The sequence below is a fragment of the Podarcis melisellensis genome, assembly GCF_964234715.1.
Source record: "Podarcis melisellensis genome assembly, chromosome: 6".
Classification (NCBI taxonomy): domain Eukaryota; kingdom Metazoa; phylum Chordata; class Lepidosauria; order Squamata; family Lacertidae; genus Podarcis; species Podarcis melisellensis.
This window is the reverse complement of record NC_138538.1, coordinates 31,913,907-31,937,937: the sequence shown is the minus strand read 5'-3', so window position 1 is coordinate 31,937,937 and position 24,031 is coordinate 31,913,907. Positions and strand designations below refer to the sequence as shown.

Below are 24,031 nucleotides of genomic sequence, written 5' to 3'. Positions count from 1 at the left end.
ATATGTATTTCCTTACCACATGCACTATTCTAAATTCATCTCCCCCCTAAGCAAATGTTTCTAAGCATATTTTATATCTAAATATGCAGTTTTAAAAACATGTTGTTACTTATTTTTGAGCTGAGGACAGCATTGTAACATTTGGAGATGAAGAAAATCTGAAAATTAGCTGCTTTCCAATCTGGACATTATTCTAGGAGGTGTGTATTATGCCAGTTTGTATTGGATTTATTTATTTAAAGCATTTATACACAGTGCTTTTTTCTTTAAAAAATGTTTAGGGGTACTCTCATTTTCCTACTCTTATTGAAATGCTGCCCCTCAATGAGGCCAAACTTAAGATTCACAAAATGTTTAGGGGTATGTGTACCCCTGCACCCCCCCTAGAAAAAGCACTGTTTATATATTACTTAATTATTAGCATTTCTGAGTCATGAACATACAACCAAACTATACAGAGAATAAATCAACATGATAAAATTGAAAAACTACCTTACAGGGCTTAAGGCAGCCCTGCATCGGGAAGATTGTAATATTTGATGTTTTAGTATGTACTGATATATGATGTGAGCTGCCCAGAGTGGCTGGGGAAACCCAGCCAGATGGGTGGGGTATAATTAATGATAATAATAATGATAACAACAACAACAACAACAACAATAGTGCCTGCTGGGGAAAAATGGGAACGAATGGATTCTTCAATCATCGCTATTCCAGATACCACCAATGTATATTTACTTCTGGTAAAATATACAAAATAAATCTCTGGCTTTCAGGATGAGTTATTTGATCAACTCAGATGAGGATCCTGTGGTCCTCCAGTTTTTGGAGCCACAGCCTGCATTACCTATGGTGAAAGGTGATCTGGAGGATTCCGAGGTTAGCTTCTCTGATTAACTGATTGTTCAAGCTGCTTCTTATTCATAGTTTCTCAACTGTTTAGAGATAAACTGTTGTCTGATGCTGGTTATATGCTTAGAATCCCTTTCTACCATCCACCCCAGAGTTTGAAAATCAAATTATCAAGGTCTCAAACCCTCTGTGAGTTAGGGACTTCCCCTGCGTGTGAAGACAGGCTCTGGCGGTTGAAGTGGATGAGACCAGTAGTGGCTCCAACAGTCATGAAGGCGGTTTCTGCGTGTGCTGTAAGAGAGAAGTGTGGGGCAGATGGGGTTCGTCCACCTGGGAAGGTAGCCCATCAAGGAGAAGGAAAACCGCAGCGGGATATTTTTGGGATAATAAAAGGCTAAGGAATAGCCTCCTTCCAGCAACTCTTGCAGCCAAGCTGGTGCCAAACGTATTACTCTGCTTTCCTTTGGACCGCCATATACATTGCTCAGGCTTGCACCCTGGAAAGGTCACTTCAGTGCTGCTAATGCAGCAGTTTGACTTCACCCCCAGAGGTGCTCTCCATTGTCTCTCAAGGCAGATGGATGCCAACAACCAACAAGGTCTATCTGTCTTTTGAATTGAATTGATTATTTCAGTCACAGACCAGTTCCAGCCCACGTACAATATCAAGGAAGTCATAAAACACGGCAGGGATACATTTGAATTTGCAATTAGGTATAACAGGGACACTACAGACATAACAACAGTTTAAAAATATATAAATTAAGACTTAGTCACTAACATATAACCTAAAATTATCATTTAAGACCTTAATCATTATGATAGCACAGCTTTCCCCCTAAGTTTTATGGCAATCACAGAGAATTTGGCTACCCTTAACATGATCTCAGGATCCTTGTCCTCTACCAGGGATTTTAGACACTGAAGTTCGGATTCATTTGGAGTTTTTTGCATAGCAGGGGTGATAAATATCCCTGTAGAAATGGCAGCGTAACAAGGCATGAGAGACAGTTTCTACCTCCATCAAGCCGCAGGGGCAGACTCATTCTGCGTATGGTTTACGCTCGAATCTGCCCTGCAATAAGGCAGATGGCAGCACGTCTTTAAACTTTCTCTTGCCTGGATTCAGAGTGAAGGAAACTTATGGACGCAATGGTTCAGAAGCTTGGTGGTTCGAGCTCACCCAAGGATGACTATGGTCGAGATTCCTGCATTGTAGGAGGTTGGACTAGATGACCCTTAAGGTCCCTTCCAACTCTATAATTCCATGTTTCTATCTAGTTGAACTTCATCAGGCTCTTTATATGACATTGTAGCTCTAAAGATGTGATACATTTGAAGTGCCAGTGCTATAGTCTATGTTTTACTTAGTTAACAAATTAATTGTGAATGTGCTTTCCATGTTTCCCCAAGAATGCCAGGAAATTATAGCTCTTATTGCCTCTGTTAAGGGTGTGACCTTTATTTAGACAATACTGATATCTATCACTCTATGTGGATGGTTGTATTGTCAGACAGTAGCTTTAGCTGAACAGAGGAATCTGTGACTTAGCTCTGCCACTTACAGCCATCCAGCTCCTAGGGAGCACTGAAGCTTGAATTAATAACAGGAAATAATGTCATATCATATCAATATTGCCTAAATAAGATGTCTATTAATTGCATGGCCCTAACAGCTGTGATTTGCCTTCATTTTGTAGCTTGAGTGAACATAAGAACCCCGTAACACAACAGGTCAAACTGAAAGGTTGTTTTGTTTCTTTGTTCATTTGTTTTTGGTTAATTGTAAATGTAATTGTAGTATGTTTAGAGAAGGCTACGCTAGCAACTCTCTCAGCAGGCAAATTTGAAATTGAAAATGAGAAACTCGATGGAAAACTTAGTGGGAGAGATGAGAAGCAGGACTCATACTATCAGCTCTGTTGAAAAATCAGCTCCATCATCTCATGCCCCAAACTATTTCCAGCTGGTCTTTATAAGAGCTACTATTTAAGACTTGGTGTCTGTGTTAGCTTGTTCTTCTTCCCTCCTCTTTTCCTTGTGTGTTGTACCTTTTAGATTGCAAGCCTGCAGGCAGGCACTATCTTGTTGTAAATGACTGCATGTAAGTCACTCTGGGGAGTCTTTTTGGATGAACAAAAAAGAAAGAAATAGTATCATTAATGAGAAATTACACACCATTTGAAAGAGCAGAGATTTATATGCAAGCTAAGTGGCTAATTTAGCTTAATATGCCCTTAATATTTGCTCATTGTACTGTTAAAGGGGCAGGCCAGGATGGTGTTTTCTTTAGGTCAATTGGCAAGCCTAGCCTTGAGGTTCACCAAAGAAAATGGGAAAATTCATAAGGAAAAAGTGCACAAACAAGTCCCCTAAATCTTCTTCCTCTCTTTTCCCCCTGAAGGCTCTCATGTGCTTATCAGAAATCCAGCTACAATGTACCTCTGAAATATTTCTACCTCCCCCATTGCTCTCAAACTATGTTTACTCACCTCCTGTGATTTCATCTCCCTGTCTCCTTTAACTTCTAACCTCCTACTTTACCTGAACTGTTTATGGTGAGCCTTGGGTCTGTGAGTACTTTCATATCTCTCTCCTCTCTTTCCCTTGCATCTTTTTCTGCCTGTCATACAGCCACAAACTTTGTGTACACTCTCCCATTTACCCTGCACCCAGGGCACTCTCACTACTGGTTCAAGTGGTGGTGTACACAGGGTAGCCACAATTCATATCTGTCCTGATGTTTCTTATGAAATACTGCATTTACCAGTTTTGATCCAAATTGGGGTGTGAAAGTGACCTAGATGTGCTCAAACCAGTAACATGTACAGAGCCTGATGGCCATATTCCAGCCAGCCTTCTTTGCATTCACAGTCCATTCAACATCACATCTACAACCTTCTCTCACAACAGGTTCCTACTGAGCATGTGCAGGGGGCATCCTTATGAACTCCCATTGAATAACACTGGCTACAAAATGCCCTTTTAATTAAAAAACCAAAACAAAACTACAAACATCCCCCAAAACTTGTGGGTAATGGTAATGGCATGTGCAAGGTGTTCACCTTGACCTAATTCAAAAAAACATTTCCCAAAAAGTGCAGTATAAATGGATGGATATTTCCCTAATAATTACTCTAGCCAGATCTATGGATGAAAAAAAAACACTACCCATCAACTTCACAAAGTCACTTATCCTCTGTTTAATTCAAAATAATTTGTTTCCTATGCCCAAATTTGGTATGATGACTCTCAGACTTAACTCTTCTACACAGTTAAGTTTGAAATCAGTTCGTTGCCCCATTTTCTAAGCCAGAAAATCCTCCCACCCTGACTTCTCATTATAACGGCAGGATGTGATTCAGCTGACTCACCTTTAACAGAGAACCATGACCCTATAACAGGGAGAACAATCAAGAGTCTCTTGGCACCTGAAAGAGGAATACATTTACAGGGAAAGATTCTCTTGTGGGCTAGAACTCACTTTGCCCCGTGAGGGACCAACGCAAGATTATATTTTGCAGCTTAAGACGAAGGAAGAGTCCCTTCTTCTGGACTGGCGACTGAATCTTAATTCAACACTGGCAAATGGACAGTGTCCTCCAGTGCCCTTGGCCAGCTTAGGGGCCTGGGGGGCGCAAAACTCCTCTATCCCCCAGCATCTGCTGTCTGATGAGGTTTTAGGCTCTGTCAGTATCTCTCTTCTTCTTCTTCTTCTCTCTCTCTCTTTAAAAAAAAACCACCACGTTTCCAGACAAATTCCTGAGCTGCTAACAGGTCTTTCCCCTTTCCTTTTGAATGAAATTCCTGCCAGCCCTGAAGGAGGGAGTGCGGAGAAAGTTCCCCTTTAACTCCTCCCATGTGAGCCTCTCGCTCCCTGCCCAGCCCAGCCCAGCCCAGCCCAGCCCAGCCCGTGTGAAACCCAATAACCGAGATCATTCAACAATGCCTTCCCTTCTCTGCCTGCATCTTTGCTGCGCCAAGGAGGAGCGCAGGAGATTCAGAAGGTGCTCCTCCTGCCTGTGAGGTGTTGGGTCGGTTCCCTCCACGCGCTGAGCAGAGCAGAGCTCAGAGAGAGAGACGCGCAGAGAGAGGCAGTGTTGGTGAAGGAGGAGAAGCAGCAGCTTGCTGCCGCGGGAGTCAGGATGGAGCAGCTGTCGCCCTGCGTGTGGCTTCTCCTGTCTCTTCCAGGCGCTCTCCAGGTCGCGTCTCTGGAACCAGGCGCTGCGCCCCCCTCATGCCCTCCGCTGTGCCACTGCGAGGAAGATGGCATCATGCTGTCAGTGGACTGCTCGGAGCTGGCTCTCTCTTCCGTGCCGGGGGGCTTGAGTCCCTTCACAGCCTACCTGTAAGTACAAAACTGTCACACCTTGAGGTTTTCTCTCCCTCCTTGGTGGTAGAAAGTGCGCAGGGGAGCACCGAATTGTCCGCTGGGTGTCTTCAAGGCCACATTTTGCTGAAAATAAAAGTTTCCACTTGCAAATTGGAACCAATGATAACTTTTTTAAAAATAATAAAAGCAGGCAGTTATTATGACAAGAACCGATTTTCTCTAGCACCCCCTCCTCCTGCTGCTGCCCACTCCCCTTGTGGTCCTCTGCAAAGCCTGTTTATATTGTGATGTTCTGCATGCTTTACTTCTTGATTGCTACGGATCAGAGGAGACAGAGCTTGTTTGCTGGGCTGATTCTGATTGTTTGGGAGCATAATGGAGTATTTATACTGAGTAATTACTGCAAACTGCTATGGGATCCGTCTTTCAAACATTTCAAGAGGCAACGCTGACTTAGGCTCTGGAACCGTCAGGATCCGGCTTGAAGTTCCCAGCGAATTGGGAAGTTCAGTGAGCTTTGGGAAACATTTTCCAGCTCTGCCGGGTACGGTGAACCTGAACGAGTCAAGGTAAAGGAGATTTGCTGATTGGCTTCCAAGTAGCATTGGAGAAGTTTCACGTCTTCTCTCGGGAGAGTTGTTTGTTTGCTCATGGATCGGTGACTGGAGGATGGCTTGGAAATTCTGGGGGTTGCCTTTCTGCACGCCTCTTTTCCTTGCCTCTCAGGGCTGGACGGGCGCTCTCGCTTTGAACGAGAGGAGCTGGAAGACTGCTCGTGAAAGACACTTTGTCTATTCGGGCACAGAAATTTAACGAGCGCAAAACTGTCCTGCACGATGGAAGCAAGGATGGGATGCAGAGAACCTGGCTTTGCTTTTTATAGAAGGAGAGAATGTTGGAAGTTTGTGAGGTTGCCTGGCTGTTGAAAAGAACTACACGGCATACAAGGCAAAGCGGGCTGACGTTTGCTCATCCCCACTAAGCAGTGCTATATTGGGCAGTATTTCCTAGTGCTTAGAGCAGAGAATCTGGCAGAGGACTCAACTTTGAGTTCTGGTTTTCCGACTTCCGTGAGTGCGATAACTCACCTGCTGTGCATGTCTCCTAAACACTTTGGAAAGTGTGCATGGACTTCTATAAAGGAAAATCCTGGACCCAGCCAAGATGCTGCTCTAACGTCCATTTTCCTAGTGCCTCAGGAGTGATAGTGGGAGATGCCTATAAGTAGCAATACTCTGTTGGACCCCCTGGAATGAGTCAGTTGGGAAAGAAAGATACCACCATTTCAAAGGGATGCTATCCTAGCTAATTGGGAAGCGTGATGCACAAGGGAACTTGCTGGAGTAAACCACACACCAGAGCCATCTTTCCCATAGGGCTTAGTGGGGTGTTGCGCCAGGGTACTGGCCTCTTAGGGATGCTCCAGCAAGTGGGGGAGCTGTGCGGCTTTGCCAGCGGCCTCCCCTTTCCCTGCATGCCTGCCAACTGTGCACCGCCAACCATAAGGTTGGCAGGTGTGCAGCTTCACTCCCAAGCCTCCTCGGGAGGACAGCGATCCCCGCAGAAGCTTAGGATGGAAGCTGCGCGCCTCCAACCATATGGCTGGCGGGCGCGCAGCTTCCCTCCCAAGCCTCTGAAGCCTCTGCGGGGATCACTCTCCCACAGCGGCATGGGGGAGAGTTGCACACACACACACCCGATGACTGGCAGTGCGCAGCTACGGCCACCCCAACACTATCCATGGTAATTTGGGGGCGCTGGGCAGATATTTGCACCCCAGTGCCGCATCTGCTGAAGTCGGCCCTGCCGCGCACACATATGGTACCCTCTAGGATCTTGGCCTCGCGTCGCACTTCATATCCAGAGGCACTCAGCAAATGGATTTGGAGGGATCTGTAGCTGCAGCTCAGGAGTTAAAGGGTGGCATTCAACTTAGTTTGACTCAGTGGAGCCAGTGAAATCAATGGACCTAACCTGGCCATGTCCATTGATTTCAATGAGTCTACTCTGGTAAAATTTAGTTGAATGCCACCTGAAATCTTACATTCATAGAATTGCAGAGTTGGGAAGGCCCATGAGGGTCATCTAGCCCAACCCCTCGCAGTGCAGCCCAATGTGGTGCTTGAGCCCACGACCCTGAGATTAAGAGTCTCATGAGCTATCCTTCAGAAGGAGGCTTACTGATCAGTGGATTAATGAGGGGAAAGTTGGTTCCTAGTTGGCTATCTGACACAGCCTGAATAAAGATCTGAAGTGTATGTGCCCATGTAAGCTACCCCATATCATGCATCCCCCTGACCAGGAGACAGTCTTCTTTGAGATGCACCAGAGTTTTTTCTGGACCAGCGTGTTGTTTTTGCACAGCACACTCCAACACATGGTGCCCCCAGCCTTCATCAGATGTTAAATCTAGGTCAGAGTAGTCTGCTTGAGCAGCTCATCATGTCATTGATCCTAGGATGCTATCTGAGAAGTGCTGTTAGGGGACTCAATTTGCCTTTTAAATTCATCCTCACACATCCTGCCTTTAAAACCCAGGAGAAATCTCTTAACGCTAGATTTGACCAGATCTTCACTTTCACCCTTCCGTCCTGTTGCCTTGAAGCTGTTTGCACCGCAGCAGCAGCAACAGCTGCTATTGTTGTCCCACTGCATTACTGTAGAGCTTGACTATCACACAGCTATAAATTAAGACCAGTGACAATTGCCCCATTTGTTGGTCACCAGGTCATCACAATGACCTTCCTACACCCAGGGTAGATTATGCACACATAAACTGTGTATAGGAGAAGCCACAAAATCTAGACACAAGGACAGGAATGTAAAAGATGCATCAGGTGTCTGGGCCCAGTTTGCCTCATCAACATCCGTAAACTCAGAACTAAACTGTGCAAGGGAGAATAGTAAACATGCATTCAAAATCACGGGAGGCAAAAACCTTTGGGGAAAATTTGGAGTAAACAAAGAGTGAGTGGGGAAAGAGTTAAGCATGGCCTCCTTCTCTTTTGGTCTAAATTCCATCCTAAAGAAGTTTAGTTTTTAAAATGTGTTGCGGCATTGTTGCACATACTAATGTACAATTTGCCTCTTAGCTATTACTGAGTTTTGTAACAGTTCTAGCACGATTGCAAGATCACAAAGAACATATTCCTGGCCGTAATAGCTAAAGGAACAGTACTCATGAAGGTTGCAACATCTGGGATATAAATATGTATAGGAATTTTCCTTTTCCAGGGATATTTCAGCCTCCTTTTCCCTGACCCAGAAGGATACATCAAAATTTGCTGCATCTGGAAATGTTTGTTGCTTTACACTGATCTAACCCTATTTCTGAGCAAAACTTTTCAAGAGTTCAGCAGGATGGGTCGCAAAGTAATCACTTTGCAACATATCCCTCTTGTAGGCACTTGCCTAGTTTGGGCATGTGGTGGCGCCATTGACAGCTCTTTGTGGTACGCATCCTTGCACTTATAAAGTATAGATTCTCCCAAGGCCATCCTTCAAATAGAAAGGTTTTTCAGGTGTTCGCTGTCTGCTCTTTTTCCCTGTCCTCCTGTGCACTTAGAGTTTGTCGCATTTTCCAAAGAGTGGATGGATCCCATCATGTACATGGATATTTCAAACTCAGAGGTGTTGCGTGTAACTGGTAATTGTAAGTGTGAGTCTGTCTCAGCACCAAGTGTCTCTTGGTGCTATAGATTCCTCCCTCCCTCCCAAGCCCTGCACCTCAGGCTGTCAGGGGCATCCCAGTTTAAACTTGATTGTGATTAGACACATGTGGATCTCAAACGTGATTAGACACATGTGGATCTCGTTGCTCAAGTTTTACCTCCTTGGACTAGAACTCTGCAGTGTGAATCAGCAGAGCAACCCCTACCGATGGAGTAGATCAACAAAAATTCATGAAGAATAGTTACACTAGTTTATGGATTTGTCTGGCTTATAGATTTATACAAACTGCTTTATAAATGTCTTATTTATACAGTTGCTGGTTTCCAGCATCTAAATGCCAAGTCATTATTATAAGCTTTCTCAGTAGTTGAGCAAAAAGAGCACAGGCAGTAATGTTGGGTACAATAAGGCCATTAAACAGAAGGCAGATGCCATTTGATCAGAGCATCTTCTTTTGAGGCTTTGTTTGTGAAAGGTTCCAGGTTTACTTACGGGCAACTCCAGGTAGGGCCAGGAATGTCCCCTGATTGGATGAAACCCTGGAGTGCTGCGGCCAATCAGAGTAGACGGTACTGGACTAGGTGGGCCAATGGTCTGCCTTGGTATAGGGCAAGTTCCTAATATAAATAGGAAACTCACAGTACTGTGAATGCCACCAGCTCTTTTTATATTAAGTTCCAGTGAACTGAATGCATCATTGATCCTCCTTACGCGCTCACCTGCCCTGTTGCCTTTCTCTCCTTGCCTGCTCTCCCTCCCTCTGGGCAGCGGTGAAAATTGGACCCAATCGGCTTTCTTGCCCATCTGAAACAGGGTGGGCTCTTCACTCTGCTGCAATTCCAAGCGGAATTCAGTTGAGAACGCGCTTTCCAAGGGCTTTGACATTCTTTGTGGGTCTCTGGAATTTCGCAGCCCACCTGCAAATCTGAAACCCAAGTGCCACCCTTCTCTCTACTGTTTCTGCTTCCAGTATGGAGGATCACTAATGCAAATAGCACCGACCTGCACCTTCCACCCAAGACAAGCCTGTTAGTTTGGGCTTGGCCTTGCTCTGACCTTTTCACTTGCCCCTCCTGTTGCCCAGCACTGGAGTTGAGGGACAGATTGGGACCATACTATGACAGGAATTTGGCACAAGAAATTGCCAGGAAGCTGTCATCTCTAACCCCGGTGTTGGTTATGGGGTAGACGCAGCATAGCACTGAGCAGCGTTCATTCCTTCATAGGGTGGGGCAGAAATATTCTCACTACACTCAAGTGATAATGTCTTCATCGGTTGCCTTTTAGCCCATCGACCATGGATGGCATCATACTAGGGTTTAGCACACCAAAACAATTAGGGTATCTGTATCTCCCTTGTGAAACATGCCTTACCAATTCTGATTGCTCTCCATTTCAGTCAGTTTACATATTATTCCAGGAATGTGGCTCAACGTTCCTCTTTTAGCAATAATGTTCTTTCCAGAACTTGCATTACAGCTGCAATCCTAATATGCACATTTTCTTGGGAGTAAGTGTGCATACATAAGTCATGTTATTCAGAGGAATACCCAAGCATATTTCTGTGATGGCCTGGGTTTTAAGTGTCCTTTCCATGTGGCACCTCACCAAGGAAAGAGGGTATCAGATGGCCATCTGAGTTTGTAAAGGTCTGCCCCTTAAATATTAGGATTGTTTGTTTGTTTAAAAGGCTCATACACAAAAAAGTGATTTACAGTTTCTAAAATACATCAGCAACAATTATTAAAATGCAATAATAAAACTATTGCATCTGATTACAATAATACAAATAAACAGATTTAAAATAGGCTAAAACCAGGATTAGACATGTGGCCCAACCATTCTAACCCAATTGCTGACCTCAAATTTAATTGGAAAAGGCTGTAAAAAAGTGCTCAAGTGGTATGTGCATCTTGGTCCTGAAGCCATAATGGACCAATAAGAGTGCCTCTGCTGCTCTGCATAAGACTTTGTTTCCTGCATTAATTAGGAATCCAGATTTTGTGCTATTTTTTGTGAGAGTGGTGTTGGAACAGTGGGTGGTATTAGCACTTTCTATGGTTGTGTACATGTGCCAGTGCTTTGCTGTTAGGACTCCTAGCCAAGGAGTTTAGACATTCTCCCCACATTCATCCCTTGCAGAATCAAGATCAGGTAATACCATTCCATTGCTAAAATGGTGTGTTTGTATATTTAGTACTTGTGTAGGCAGGATCCCATGAACGCATTCATCTAGCCTTGCCACAGCATGATTAGCATTCAGAAAGATCTAAGACTGTTCAATCAGACCCCCAAGCCATCATGTGAGTAGAAAGAAAATCACATGTTCCATGATGTTCCATTGGAATTCAGCCTAATCATGCTAAAGCTGGCAGTTAGGCATCTTAGGGAAAGACAGGCACACAAAGGGTATAATGCAGGTCACGCCACACCAAATGCCACCTTGCATTTTGTCTCTGGCAGCAGAGAGTTCCCTTGATCCCCTGGAAGATGAAAGGGGAGTCACATTGGTTTGCAGAAGGGTACTGTGGGGGGGTTGGTGGAAGGAGTGGCCGTGCAACATGCATTTTTAAAGTCACAATTGAATGTGGTGTTGCTGGCAGCTGTGGGATGGGGAGAGAGTCCTCCTGTGCTTGGGTCCTGCTCGCGAGTTTCCCACATGCATCTGAAGTAAGGTATGCATCGGATTGCAATCTCCTGCACTAGGCACATGCCCTTAAACCTCCTATTGAAATCATGGGATTCAGAATCTTAGACCAATAGAGTCAGAAGGAGTCTTGTAATAGACTGTCTAATCCAGGGGTACCCAAACTTTTTTCAAAGAGGGCCAGATGAAGTGAACGTGCATGAAGTTGTTGAACGTTTTTGGGGATTGAAGTTGCTGAGCTTTTTTTAGGATTTTATCACAGGACATATACTGCCACAGGGGCCGGATTAGATCAACCGGCGGACTTTGGACATGCCTGGTCTAATTCAACTCCTTGCTCAGCACAGGATATCCAAAGTTAAGAGCATCCCTGGCAAGTGATGGAACGAGCCTCTGCTAAAGATCTCTACTTAGGGACAGCCCACCACCCCTCTAGGTAATCGGTTCCATGGTGGACACATGGGAACCAGAAAGGGGCACTAACGTAGTAGCAACTAAAGTAACATGACAAGATCTTGGAATTAATTTGGCCACAACTTGATTGATTACAAATGACAGTATGCTTTGGCATAGCCATTGGGTATGTGTCCTGAATCATTCAAACCAACTGCTGGACAAGCTCACAAGGGTTAAGTGTCCCTTCAAGATGCAGATCAACTAAGGTGACCCCTCCCAGGTTGCCAAATGAATGTTCTTTGGCCCATCAGCCTCCATCTGGACCTTCAGATGAAACTTCAATCCAGACCCATTTACTGAGGTACCCTGAAATTTTCATATGTCCAAGGGGAGAGGCTCCCTCTCATCCCCGGGTTAGACTAAGGGTTCTGGTTCCATTGTTGGGATTTCTCCTAAAGGTACTCCTGGCCACTGAGGCCACCTGAGCTTCCAGTGACAGGGAATGATGATATGGCCAATATAATTAACCATATGACATCATACACACACACACACACACACACACACACCTGAATAGGGTTGATTCTAACCTTACAGGGTTGTTGTGACGATTACAATAGAATGTAGACAAAGTGGTTTAAACTCTCAGAAGTGCTACAGAAATGCTGAGTTTCACTATAAACCAAAGTTAATTAAGCAGCTCAAATTTCTGTGGAGACAAGCCTTTTCGCGGATCTTCTTAGCCACACATGGCGCTGTAGATGAAAGACATCATGTCAGCAAGATGTCATCATTTTTAATTTTTGGCTCAACGGGAAAGAAGTGCTCCTAGCATAAGGAAAAAATGCATCCAGTCTCTGTGAAGGAAGCAAATCACTGAGGGAGCATCTAGGTGCAAAACCCAGAGCAGCCCAGTGCTGGTGAAGAATGCGGCGGAGCCTCGGGCTGGGAAAGCTACGGTTGGCCAGTGCTGGGGCTGAGAACTGAGGTGGTTGTAAAGGGTCTGGAGCTCTGCAGAATTATTGGCTTGGTCAGGTCATAGCGAAGCAGCTGCTCCCACCCCCTGGCTTTGTGGAGGACAGTGGAACACAGCAAGCCTAGTCTGGCAGCTCCTTCTCCACCTCGGCCCCCCCTTTCTGAAGAAGCAACTTATAAATCTGCCCAGGGCACTGCAAGCACTGAGCTCATGCCCTTAGATCTGCGCGTGAGGAGCTCTAACTAGCGATTATAGGAATTTAAGACTGGCTTTGAATTTTTTTTAAAGTTTTTTTTTATTCTGGCAGGTCTTGGGATGCCGAAGGGTGAATGAGGAGGGGCACAGGGCAGTCTATAATGCCATGCCTCACACTTCTGCTGCACCTGCTCACGTTTAGGAAGCAGCAGGCAAAGAGAGAGGCTTCACATTTCCAAACTAGCCTGAGTTTCCACCCTGTCCTTTTTTCCCAGTGTAGTAAACAAGAGATCGGCACACTCAGAGCCCCTCGGGATGGGTTCCCAACCCCCCCCCCGGTGTATTCTGCAACATGACATGGTCACAATGATAGTGTATTATCAGGAGATTTACACTGGAGTGTCCACACAGCGTTCAGCTTTCTTAATTGTTCTGCGATGCTTCCTCGGGGTCACTGTGTTTCTGCTGGAGGACTTCTGCACGGTGATGCAATGAAAGCAGGACACAAAAAATAATAATAGAAGAAGCCTGGAACATTTGCAGTGTGAAAACTTACAGGAAGGACAAACAGTACAGTGGTACCTCAGGTTAAGAACTTAATTCGTTCCGGAGGTCCGTTCTTAACCTGAAACTGTTCTTAACCTGAGGTGCGACTTTAGTTAATGGGGCCTCCCACTGCTGCCGCGCTGCCGGAGCACAATTTCTGTTCTCATCCTGAAGCAAAGTTCTTAACCCGAGGTACTATTTCTGGGTTAGCGGAGTCTGTAACCTGAAGCGTCTGTAACCTGAGGTACCACTGTACTGTAAAAGCAGGATCGTGTGTAACTGTCCCGAAAGCCTCATGAGCGCAAATAATCATGAACGCATAATAAAAAAGACATCTGGAGCAGCAGCCCTGAGATGAAATAAATTATGGTTTATGAGTGGGAACGTTGGAGGGAGCAGTGGAATGCAAGAGAGTTCTGAGCCCTTTGTTTTTCTCTTTGAGGAATGGCTATGGTGACAACCAGTCCAATGATGCACCCTGTAAGTATGGCTTTTCATACTTCCAATATTGGATTATATTCACATACACAGTTGCTGCAGTTTTGAATGGAACACCAGAGTCCATATGTTGGAATGCAGCTTGTGGCAAACAAAAGTGCAGGAGGCTGGTACGTGGGAAGGGAGTGGCAAATCCTTCTCTGCCTGCATGTTTTCCTATACACCACCAGCCTGTAGTTGCTTTTCTCCCTGTGTAGCTTACACTGGTCTCAGAATCTGGCCAGGAGAAAAACAACATCCCCCTCACACCTGTTCCTTTCCCCATGAAATATAATCTCTCTCTCTCTCTCTCTCTCTCTCTCTCTCTCTCTCTCTCTCTCTCTCTCTCTCACACACACACACACACACACACACACACACACACACAGCTTGTCACTCATTTGTGGGTTTTATTCAAGTGCTTACTGGAAAATTAGGTTTGCACAATTAAAGCACTCTTTCACCCTAGCACAACAATACAAATATATATATGTAACTGGCTTTTTAGTTAGGAAAGGCATGGGAAAATGCACTGGAAAGTGCTGGATGAACAGCTAATTAATGGGAAGGCCTCTAAACACTATGCAAGAAAATCAGGATGAGTGCTCATTGTCGTATAGCTACCCTGCAAAACCAATGCTCAATAAAGACTCTGCATAGTATAACCTATGCATAAGCTTCGTGTAAGCAGGATGAACGTTCAATAAACTGATCATCTGAAGGAGGCCTGTATATGTTTGATGGTGAGCAATGAGCTAAAGCATGGGCTTGCCACTGTCCAATCTAGTTTAAACCCTAATGGAGGCCCTCTTAAGTGTTGAATGTGCTGTATGGTCCACACGCATAGTTCCACTGGTAGTATGGGGCTTCCATTTCCTCTCCTGTCACTAAAATCTGCCCAGGGGGGTCCCAACCCTCCTGAGCTGACTTTGTCAGCTGGAGGAGACAGAAGAGGAAGTTCCACTGCACGCCCAGATGTTTGTTGCATCGGCAGAAATACAGCGTTGGATATGGCCCAGTGTATTTAGCAGTCAAATGGTGTGTAGAAATGAAATAAATTATCAGAAGTAAGAAAAGATATGCAAATGTGCTCAACTTTCATAATTTGTACATGGTATCTTCTGTAGCAAACATGGGTGGTACTATGTGCTACAAGGTCTCTGATTCAAATGTTGCAGAATCATAGAATTGTAGAGTTGGAAGGGATCTCAAGAGTTATCTAGTCTAACCTCATGCAATGCAGAAATCTCAACTCAAGCATCCATGGCAGATGGCCATCCAATCTCTGCTTAAAACCCCCGAAGGAAAGAGAGTCCACCACCACCTGAGGAAGATTGTTCCACGGTTGAACAGCTCTTACAGTCAGACATTTCTTCCTGATGTTTAGTCAGAATCTCCTTTCTTGTAACTTGAATTCATTGGTTCAGACCCTAGCCTCTAGAGCAGGAGAAAACATGCTCCCTCTTCCATGTGAAGTTATTTGAAGATGGCTATCATAACTCCTCTCAGTCTTATGCAACCTAAACATACCTAACTTCTTCAACCGTTCCTCATAAGGCTCGGTTTCCAGACCCTTGATCCTCTTGGTCACCCTTCTCTGCACATGTTCCAGCTTGTCAATATCCTCCTTAAATTGTGGTGCCCAGAATTGGACACAGTACTCCAGGTGGGGGCTGACCAAGGCAGAATAGAGTGGTTCTCTTGATCTGGACCATGGGTCAGTGAACTTTTTCAGCAGGGGGCCGGTCCACTGTCCCTCAGACCTTGTGGGGGGCCAGACTATCTTTGGAGGTGGGGAATGAACAAATTCCTATGCCCCACAAATAACCCAGAGATGCATTTTAAATAAAAGGACACTTTCTACTCATGTAAAAACATGCTTCCCAGACCATCCCTGGGCCTGATTTAGGAGGCAGTTGGGCCAGATCCGGGCCTTAGTTTGCCTTCCCATGATCTGGACACTATGCTTTTGTTGGTGCAGCCTAGAGTAGCATTAGCTTTTTTCCGCTGCTGCATCACGCTGTTGACTCACGATAAGCTTATGGTGTACTAAGGCCCCTAGATCCTTGTCACATGTACTACTGTCGAGCCAGGTGTCTTGTAGCTTAGGAAAACGCAAAGGACAAATGCCAACAAAGAAGCATAGGAAACAATGAGAGCATGCTAAACCATGATGTAAGCACCCCTACTAGTGAGCCATTGTTTTTGGTAGGCAACAGAATTTTCAGGATATTTTCAGGAAATGTAGGGCTTGCTAGAAGATGTAGTCATATTTGGCACAGGCCGCGGCGTCATCATGGCACCAGTGTAGGAGAGATGGTAAACAAGGACATGATAGATTATGAAAGTTCTGAGGAGAACTTGAACGGTATGTTTTTGATTCACTGGAGAAAGTAAGAGCCCGTGGAAGTAAACAGGGATGGGACCGGCTAGGGTTGCTCAGTGGAGAAATATGTTTGTTGAATGTTTTTCTGTGTGTTTGTGTGTGTGTTGGATATGTTACCTAGTCAAGGCTGGAGAAGGAAATATTGCCATGGTCAAAACACGTTAATGAGCCTAGAGGGAAACTCAGTTGATGAGAGTTTGGAGGGAAAGGAAAGTTTCATCTTTACAGACGTCACAGTTAGAACTTTTGAGAAAGCACTGGCCAGGTTTCAGCCTATAAGATCTATGGGGTATGCTGTGAACAGGCTGTGAGTACCTATCCTGTTCTCACTGGGCTCCTGAGGAAACAGGGGACTTGCCAGTGGCAACACCAAACACCAAACAGTATCAAGGGCCAGTCCAATGTCAGAGGCTAAGCAAGCAGAGCCCACAACAAAGCGTCAGGCAAGAGACAAAGTCAGGACAGTACATAGTCAGGACTGGCATAGTTTCCAGTAACAGGTAGGGTACAGAGCTGGTACATAGATATTGTTCCAGAAGCTTTTCCTTGAATATTCAGGACTTGCTTTTCCTTGAATATTCATAGGATTGAACATTCATAGGATCGTGCTCTTAGAATATTGCGCGTAGTTCTGCTTGTGTTGTCTCAAAACAGATGATATAGAATATAGTATTAAAATGGTCAAGAAGTTGTGAGCACTTCCCTACAAGGAAACCACTTAGAGGTTTTCTTTAAAATTAAGTGGCATACAATTTTTGTGAAATAAATACAAGTAAAATAAGGAGAAGCTTGAGTGCTTAGCTCTTCGTTGTTGTAAAGAAAAGGGGACAGGGGGGATGATTGAACGACATAAAATTTTATATGGTGTGGGGGGAGGAAGGTGCAGTAAGTTTTCTTCCTCCCTCTTTCCCTAATAATTCTAGAATTTGGCTAGAACGCAATGGAAATGAAAGGCAGAAGAGGTTCGAAGAAGTTCTTTTCCATGCAAAATAACAATGATATTGCCTTTAACATTTGTATAGAGCTTTCAAGTGTTCCAAGGGCTTCATGTGCACTGCCTTGTTGCAGTCCTTAAAACAGTGCTGAAAGATGCATCAGTAATATAGGATCAATTTATGGAATTAACTACCACACAGTGTGATGATATTTAAAAGCTGAGATGCTTTTAGAAAGGATGAGGCAAACTCATCAAAGATAGGTCTGTCAACACCTATTAATTGGAATCAGAGGTGCCAGCTTGCGAAGGCAATTGGAGGAGGGCGATGTTGTGTGTGTGGTGTACCACAACTTTGAGACATTGGGTGGAGCCAGGGGTAGAACCGAATGCAGTGGCAGTGCAGCTTCAGTGGCTGATAGCTCCTCCTCTTCCTGTTGCCGCCATCTGCAGGGGGTGCTTGAACCCTCTGCAGTAGCAGCAGGAGGAGAAGGAGTCGGCCACTGAAGTTGTGCCACACTCAGCTCTGCGCTCTGCCTCCTCCGCCCCCTGATTTTTGGCACGGGGGGGGGGGGGCAAAAGGGCTCAGCTGCCATGAGTTGGTACCCCTGACTGGAATGTATGGATTGCTGTTTCTGATCCATGTCTATTGGGCCTGTGCTCATTCGTAATACATTTCTGTGCTGTTCCCACATCTGTCTGTAATTAATGGGGGGAATGAAAAATTGCATTGTTTTCTATTGTATTTGTTCCATTTATATATCCTAATACGCATTTTTACCCTAAAGCATGTATTTCTGATACACTTTTGGTCTGTTTGAGGTAACTACATTTCAAAATTCATAGAAGTCCAAAAACTGAAGTGCTCCAATCCATGAATTAGACTGAAATGACATCCTCAGGTATGATTAGATTGAATTACATCCTCAGGTATGATTGTTGGCCAATGTAGCTGACTGGAACTTCCTTGTACAGAGGTACTCGTAGTACAAACTGCAGGGTAGCAAGGCTGTCCCTTTCAGTGAGAGCCAGTGTAGTGCAGTGGTTAAGAGAGGTGGACTCGTAATCTGGTGAACCGGGTTCGCGTCCCCACTCCTCCACATGCAGCTGCTGGGTGACCTTGAGCAGGTCACACTTCTCTGAAGTCTCTCAGCCTCACTCACCTCACAGAGTGTTTGTTGTGGGGAAGGAAGGGAAAGGAGAATGTTAGCCGCTTTGAGACTCCTTCGGGTAGTGATAAAGCGGGATATCAAATCCAAACTCCGCTGCTGCTGCTGCTGCTGCTGCTGCTGCTGCTTCTTCTTCTTCTTCTTCTTCTTCTTCTTCTTCTTCTTCTTCTTCTTCTTCTTCTTCTTCGTCTTCTTCTTGCCTTTTGTGGGTGCCCAGAGACATTTGCCTGGCTGCTGTTTGAAACAGAATGCTGGATTAAATGGACCTTGATGTGATCCAGCAAGGCAGTTCTTATGTTCATTGTTGGAGCACTCTGTGGGTATTTCTCTGTTGCAGCAAAACCAGTCAAGAACCTCATGGTATAACCTGTTGTGGGTCATGCATCGGACTAAATGGACTCCTCCAATGTATTATTATTATTAGATACATTTTAATAATAATATTTTATGTCTCTCTGTGATTTTACTATATTGCTTTTCCAAGGCCTCTTTGAGCGAATAATACTAATACTAATAACAATTTAATTACTTATACCCCACCCATCTGAGTTTAAGTAAATAAATAACTTACCTCACAAGGTTGTTCAGAGGATTCCCCTCCCCCCCCCATCATTCAAACATAACAGTTAGCTACAGGATCAGAGCACCCCACATTATTTCCATGGCTTGTAATGACATGGAATAGGGGACCATTGCCCAGACAAAAAACAATGGGTTCTGAGGAAAATGTAGAGCCTTCCTCCCCCCCCCTCGGTTAAAATTGCCTGGCTCTTCTGCCCGTCTTCATCCCAGAACTTTTCTGTAGCTGCCTAAACCCTGCTTGAAGGGAGAGGATTTTTCAAATGAAAGGAGCCCCTATGGGTGGGTGGGGGGGAGTGAGTCAGGCACACCTGTACGTGTGGGAGCCGTTCTTGGAACCTCTTGGCTCCCGGCAGGAGCAGCCGCAGGTCCCACTACAAAGGGACCCCAGGGAGACTGAATAGTTTCCAGCCGAGAATGTTCCCCCAGGGCGGGCAATTAATAACATTCCCCCATGTTCAAAGGGAAGGCGAGGCCCAGGCGCGGCAGCATCTTGTCGGGACCCGGCCTGCTTCAGAAAAAAAAGGATCTGCATGGGAGTGAAATAGAAAGGAAATACCTCCTGTTGACTAAGGAAAGGTGTGTGTGTCTGTGAGATTGTGTGAGGGAGAGAGAGGAGGAGGATCATTTCCAGAGAGGGAAGGCGGTTTGGTTCAGCGCACTCTGCATGCCCTGAGTACCGCCATCTAGGTTTCACAATGTCATGTTCGGCCATCTGCCCATTCTATTGATGGATTCTCCATATTTTGGGTTGTTCTACATATAGCATGAGGGACGCGGGTGGCGCTGTGGGTTAAACCACACAGCCTAGGGGTTGTCAATCAGAAGGTCTGCGGTTCGAACCCCGCGATGGGGTGAGCTCCCGTTGCTCAGCCCCTGCTCCTGCCAATCTAGCAGTTCGAAAGCACTGCTCCGGCGGGAAGGTAAACGGCGTTTCCATGTGCTGCTCTGATTTTCCAGAAGCGACTTAGTTATGCTGGCCACATGACCCAGAAAAACTGTCTGTGGACAAACGTCGGCTCCCTTGGCCAGTAAAGCGAGATGAGCATCGCAACCCCAGAGTTGTCTGCAACTGGACCTAATGGTCAGGGGCCCCTTTACCTTTATGTATAGCGTGTAGAAAACAAATGATTGGTGCCTTCAAAGAAAAAAGAGTCGAAAAGCCTAAGCAGCTGGTTCATTAGAAAAAAAATATACAGTGGTACCTCGGTTTACGAACTTAATCTGTTCCGGAAGTCCGCTCTTAAACCGAGGCGTGCCTTCTCTACTGAGGCCTCCCGCCACCGGTGCCCTTCCAACATTCAGCTTCCGTTTGTCTTCTGGGGCAAAGTTCGCTAATACCTACTTGCTGTTTTGCGGAGTTTGTGGTCCGAATCATTCCTTAACAGGGCTGTTCGTAGACCGAGGTACCACTATACATAGAATCATAGAGCTGGAAGGGACCACAAGGGCCATCTAGTCCAACCCCCTGCAATGCAGGAATCTTTTGCCCAACATGGGGCTAGAACCCACAACCCTGAGATTAAGAATCTCATGCTCTACTGACTGAACTACCAAGGCAGATACATAAGTCAAGCATTGTGTGTGTAGGAGGCTGACCCAAAATGACAACATGGAGTGCAAACTTTTGAGTTTACCAGAACTCTTATTCAGGCTGGATGTTAAACAGAGAAAGAAAAGTGAGAGAGACAGGGAGATAGAAAGATGTTGCTGGCCTTGTTGGAACCCTGTGTCTGTACTTCGTAACAGTTCAAAGGGAGAAGGAGCTTTGCAGACTTATCTAACCTGATTAAGCTTGCAAAATGCCTCCTCCATTATATCTGGAGAGTGTTACAAACACGAGCTTCTGTCATTCCCAGTAATACCTTTTCCCTTCCACCTTCCCCATTTATGTATTTGTTTATTGCTTAACATCCAGCCTGGAGAAGAGTTCTGGTACATTCAAAAGCTTGCATGTGATATTTTTAACTGGCTTTATTTCTACCATCTCCTTAGGTTATGCGAAGGCAAAGCTTTGTGCCCAAGTGATAAGTTCTGTCACTTGTTTCCAAAAAATATATGTATGGGGGGGGAAAGAGCCTTCATAAGGGGAGCAACAGCAAATTTGCTTCTTTAAAAGAAATAAATAGATATTAAGAATTGCAGCCAAGTCCTAAATATGTTTACTTAGGATAAAGTTCCTGTTGAGTTCAGTGGGAATTATTCTCAAGTATGCTCAGTGGAAAAAACTGCCCCAGGCACAGAAGAAGAAGCAGGGAGCTATCTTTTGGAATCTATAAATATTGTGGAGGTGCTGCCTGTGTCCCTGGAGATCAGTTGTGGGAGCTGTGGACTGTTGGGAGTGTTTAAGCATGTGCCTCTATATATGCTCAACCTGCGCATTTGTAAATAAATGCAAATACTGCAAATGTTACAAAATACCAATAAGCTTCCAGGGACGGACCTTCAAAAGGCATCAGCAGGCAGTGGTGCCCTCCTAGCGGTGGTGAACCATGAAAAGGATGGCATGGGATGAGGCAAGGCATATATCTTGTGGCAGCTGGACACAGAAATTTCTTCTCCACCAAGTTAAAAATGACTAAAACAGGTTAGTCGGCTGTTTTATGTCCACGTCTCATCAGACGCTATGTTCTCAGGTTCTCCTGTTACCCAGGACATGGAATGGGCCAATCCCCTGGAGGTCTCTCTTCCCACTGTAAGTGGCCCTTGTTACAAGCAAAGTCCACAGTTTATATATATTTATTCTTGCATTTATATCCCACCTTTCCTTCAAGGGGCTCAGGGTGGCATATACTGCTATACAACACTGCTTTCCTAACTTCTTCCTCTTTCTATGGCCAATTGGAGCCTGTACTCAGGCCTGCCCTAGGATGGGAATCAGCATTTTGTCTCACTCCTATCATAACCCAACTTGTCTGCTGCAAAGCCAATAAGAATTCAGGACTCATAGCTTCTTACAACTACTGACAGTGAAGCCGCACCATATAAATGCAAGCTATAAAGCTTCTTTCATGGGCCAGCTTCGTACGGAGAACACAGAGAAGGAATGTGTGTGTGCATATACTTCATGTTTTCCACTCAAAAGCAATTGCTGCTCCCTTAAGTAAACAGTCTTGACATTTTTAAAAAAATGAGGAGAGTCACATAACAGCTTTTTACTTTTACTACTAATTTTCTCTTAATGAAAAGGAAGGCTCATTAACTCCTCTGTCTTCCTTCCTTTGGAACACTTAACTTCCTCTCATGTTGGATCTGGCCAGATAGGGCTTACCCCAACATTGTTTTGCTGACATTCAGAGAATAGCTGTGAGAGTGATAAAAGGAAAATCCTTTCAAGAAAGGTTGAAGCAGCCAGGTATGTTTGACTCAGGGGCCAAACCACATGTGATGTTGAGAGATCTGTGATTAGCACTCTCGCAGTTGTTGGACTGGTTTTGGGTTGCTTTTTTAAAAGTATTGTAAATGTGGCCACAGAGGAACCTAATTCAGATTGGGATCAGAGTGCGAGAGTAGGAGGGTGTTAACCCTCTCATGCCATGCCCTTTCCCTGATCTGCCCCTCATCAGCAGGTGGTGCTATTTACTCTGCACAGTGAAACATACTAGCATCATATTGGATGGAGGAGTGGGATAAAAATATTTTCTAACTGGATGAAAATGTCTCTGCCTTAGGTGTTCATTTGGTGGTGGTAGTTTTTTGGTATTTATTTTTCAATTTAAAAGCTGTCCTTACCGTTCCAGCGGGAAGGTAAACGGCGTTTCCGTGCGCTGCTCTGGTTCGCCAGAAGCTGCTTAGTCATGCTGGCCACATGACGTGGAAGCTGTACGCGGGCTCCCTCGGCCAATAAAGCAATATGAGCGCTGCAACCCCAGAGTCAGTCACGACTGGACCTAATGGTCAGGGGTCCCTTTACCTAGTAATTGACCTTGAGGAGTATGTAAAATATGATTAATGAAATAATAGTGATGATGATGATGAATCGGTAGGTTTTGCAACCTACCCATTCATCTTGCAGTCCATTTGTCCCTTGAAAATCTGATCTAGAGGACTCTCAGTTCCTAGGATTTGAATAATATAGAACATTAAACAGAAATAAGGATCTGGTAAACGATCCAACCATAGTGACTGAGGTGGACAGTCAAAGGCTGCAAATAATACTAGAGGCACGAAAAGGGAATCAACGTTAAAGGTATTCCAGATGTTCATCTACCTTTGTGTAAATGATTGAGCTCTGTTGAAAAACGTTATATTTTAATACCTAGGAATTGATCATTCAGAAGTGGTAGAGCAGACTAGGTGAATTGGACAGGCAACTGGGGAGAATTATAGACTAACTTGGCTCTTGACAGAAATTTAGTAAGTGATTCTCAAGCCAGGTCCCTGTACTGTCTAGGGCAGGCATGGCCAAACTTGGCCCTCCAGCTGTTTTGGGACTACAACTCCCATCATCCCTAGCTAACAGGACCAGTGGTCAGGGATGATGGGAATTGTAGTTCCAAAACAGCTGGAGGGCCATGTTTGGCCATGCCTGGTCTAGGGGATGGGGAGAAATTTGAAACAGTACATTAACCAAAACATGACCATCCTTTAAAATGTGCTTTTCTCTGAATTTTGCACCTAATGTGTCCAAAAATGCATATACTGGGATGAAGTGTGCAGAAGAATGCATGTATTAGTGAAAATAACATAGATAAATGCAATAGGTTAAGTGCAATTGCTTTGCAAAAGTTTTTATATTAGGAGATATTCACTAAGATGCTGATGAATTTTCATGAGGAATTTTTTATTACGTTTTGCAAGCTGATGTGGAAACATGAAGAATAGAACTTAAGATTTGGAAAATGAGAAAGTGGCAAGAAATCAGAATGG

At 44.8% G+C, this 24,031-nt stretch overlaps 1 protein-coding gene across 1 annotated transcript in view; it reads left to right on the top strand.

The window, feature by feature from the left end:
• The first annotated feature begins 4,892 nt into the window (after positions 1 to 4,892).
• The window catches only part of LGR6 (leucine rich repeat containing G protein-coupled receptor 6), a 141,600-nt gene continuing 122,461 nt past the window's right edge, over positions 4,893 to 24,031 (top strand). The window contains exon 1 of the mRNA XM_081914400.1: positions 4,893 to 5,200. Within this exon, the coding sequence (XP_081770526.1) occupies positions 4,998 to 5,200 (203 nt within the window). The 5' untranslated portion in view covers positions 4,893 to 4,997. The remainder of the gene's footprint in view (positions 5,201 to 24,031) is intronic.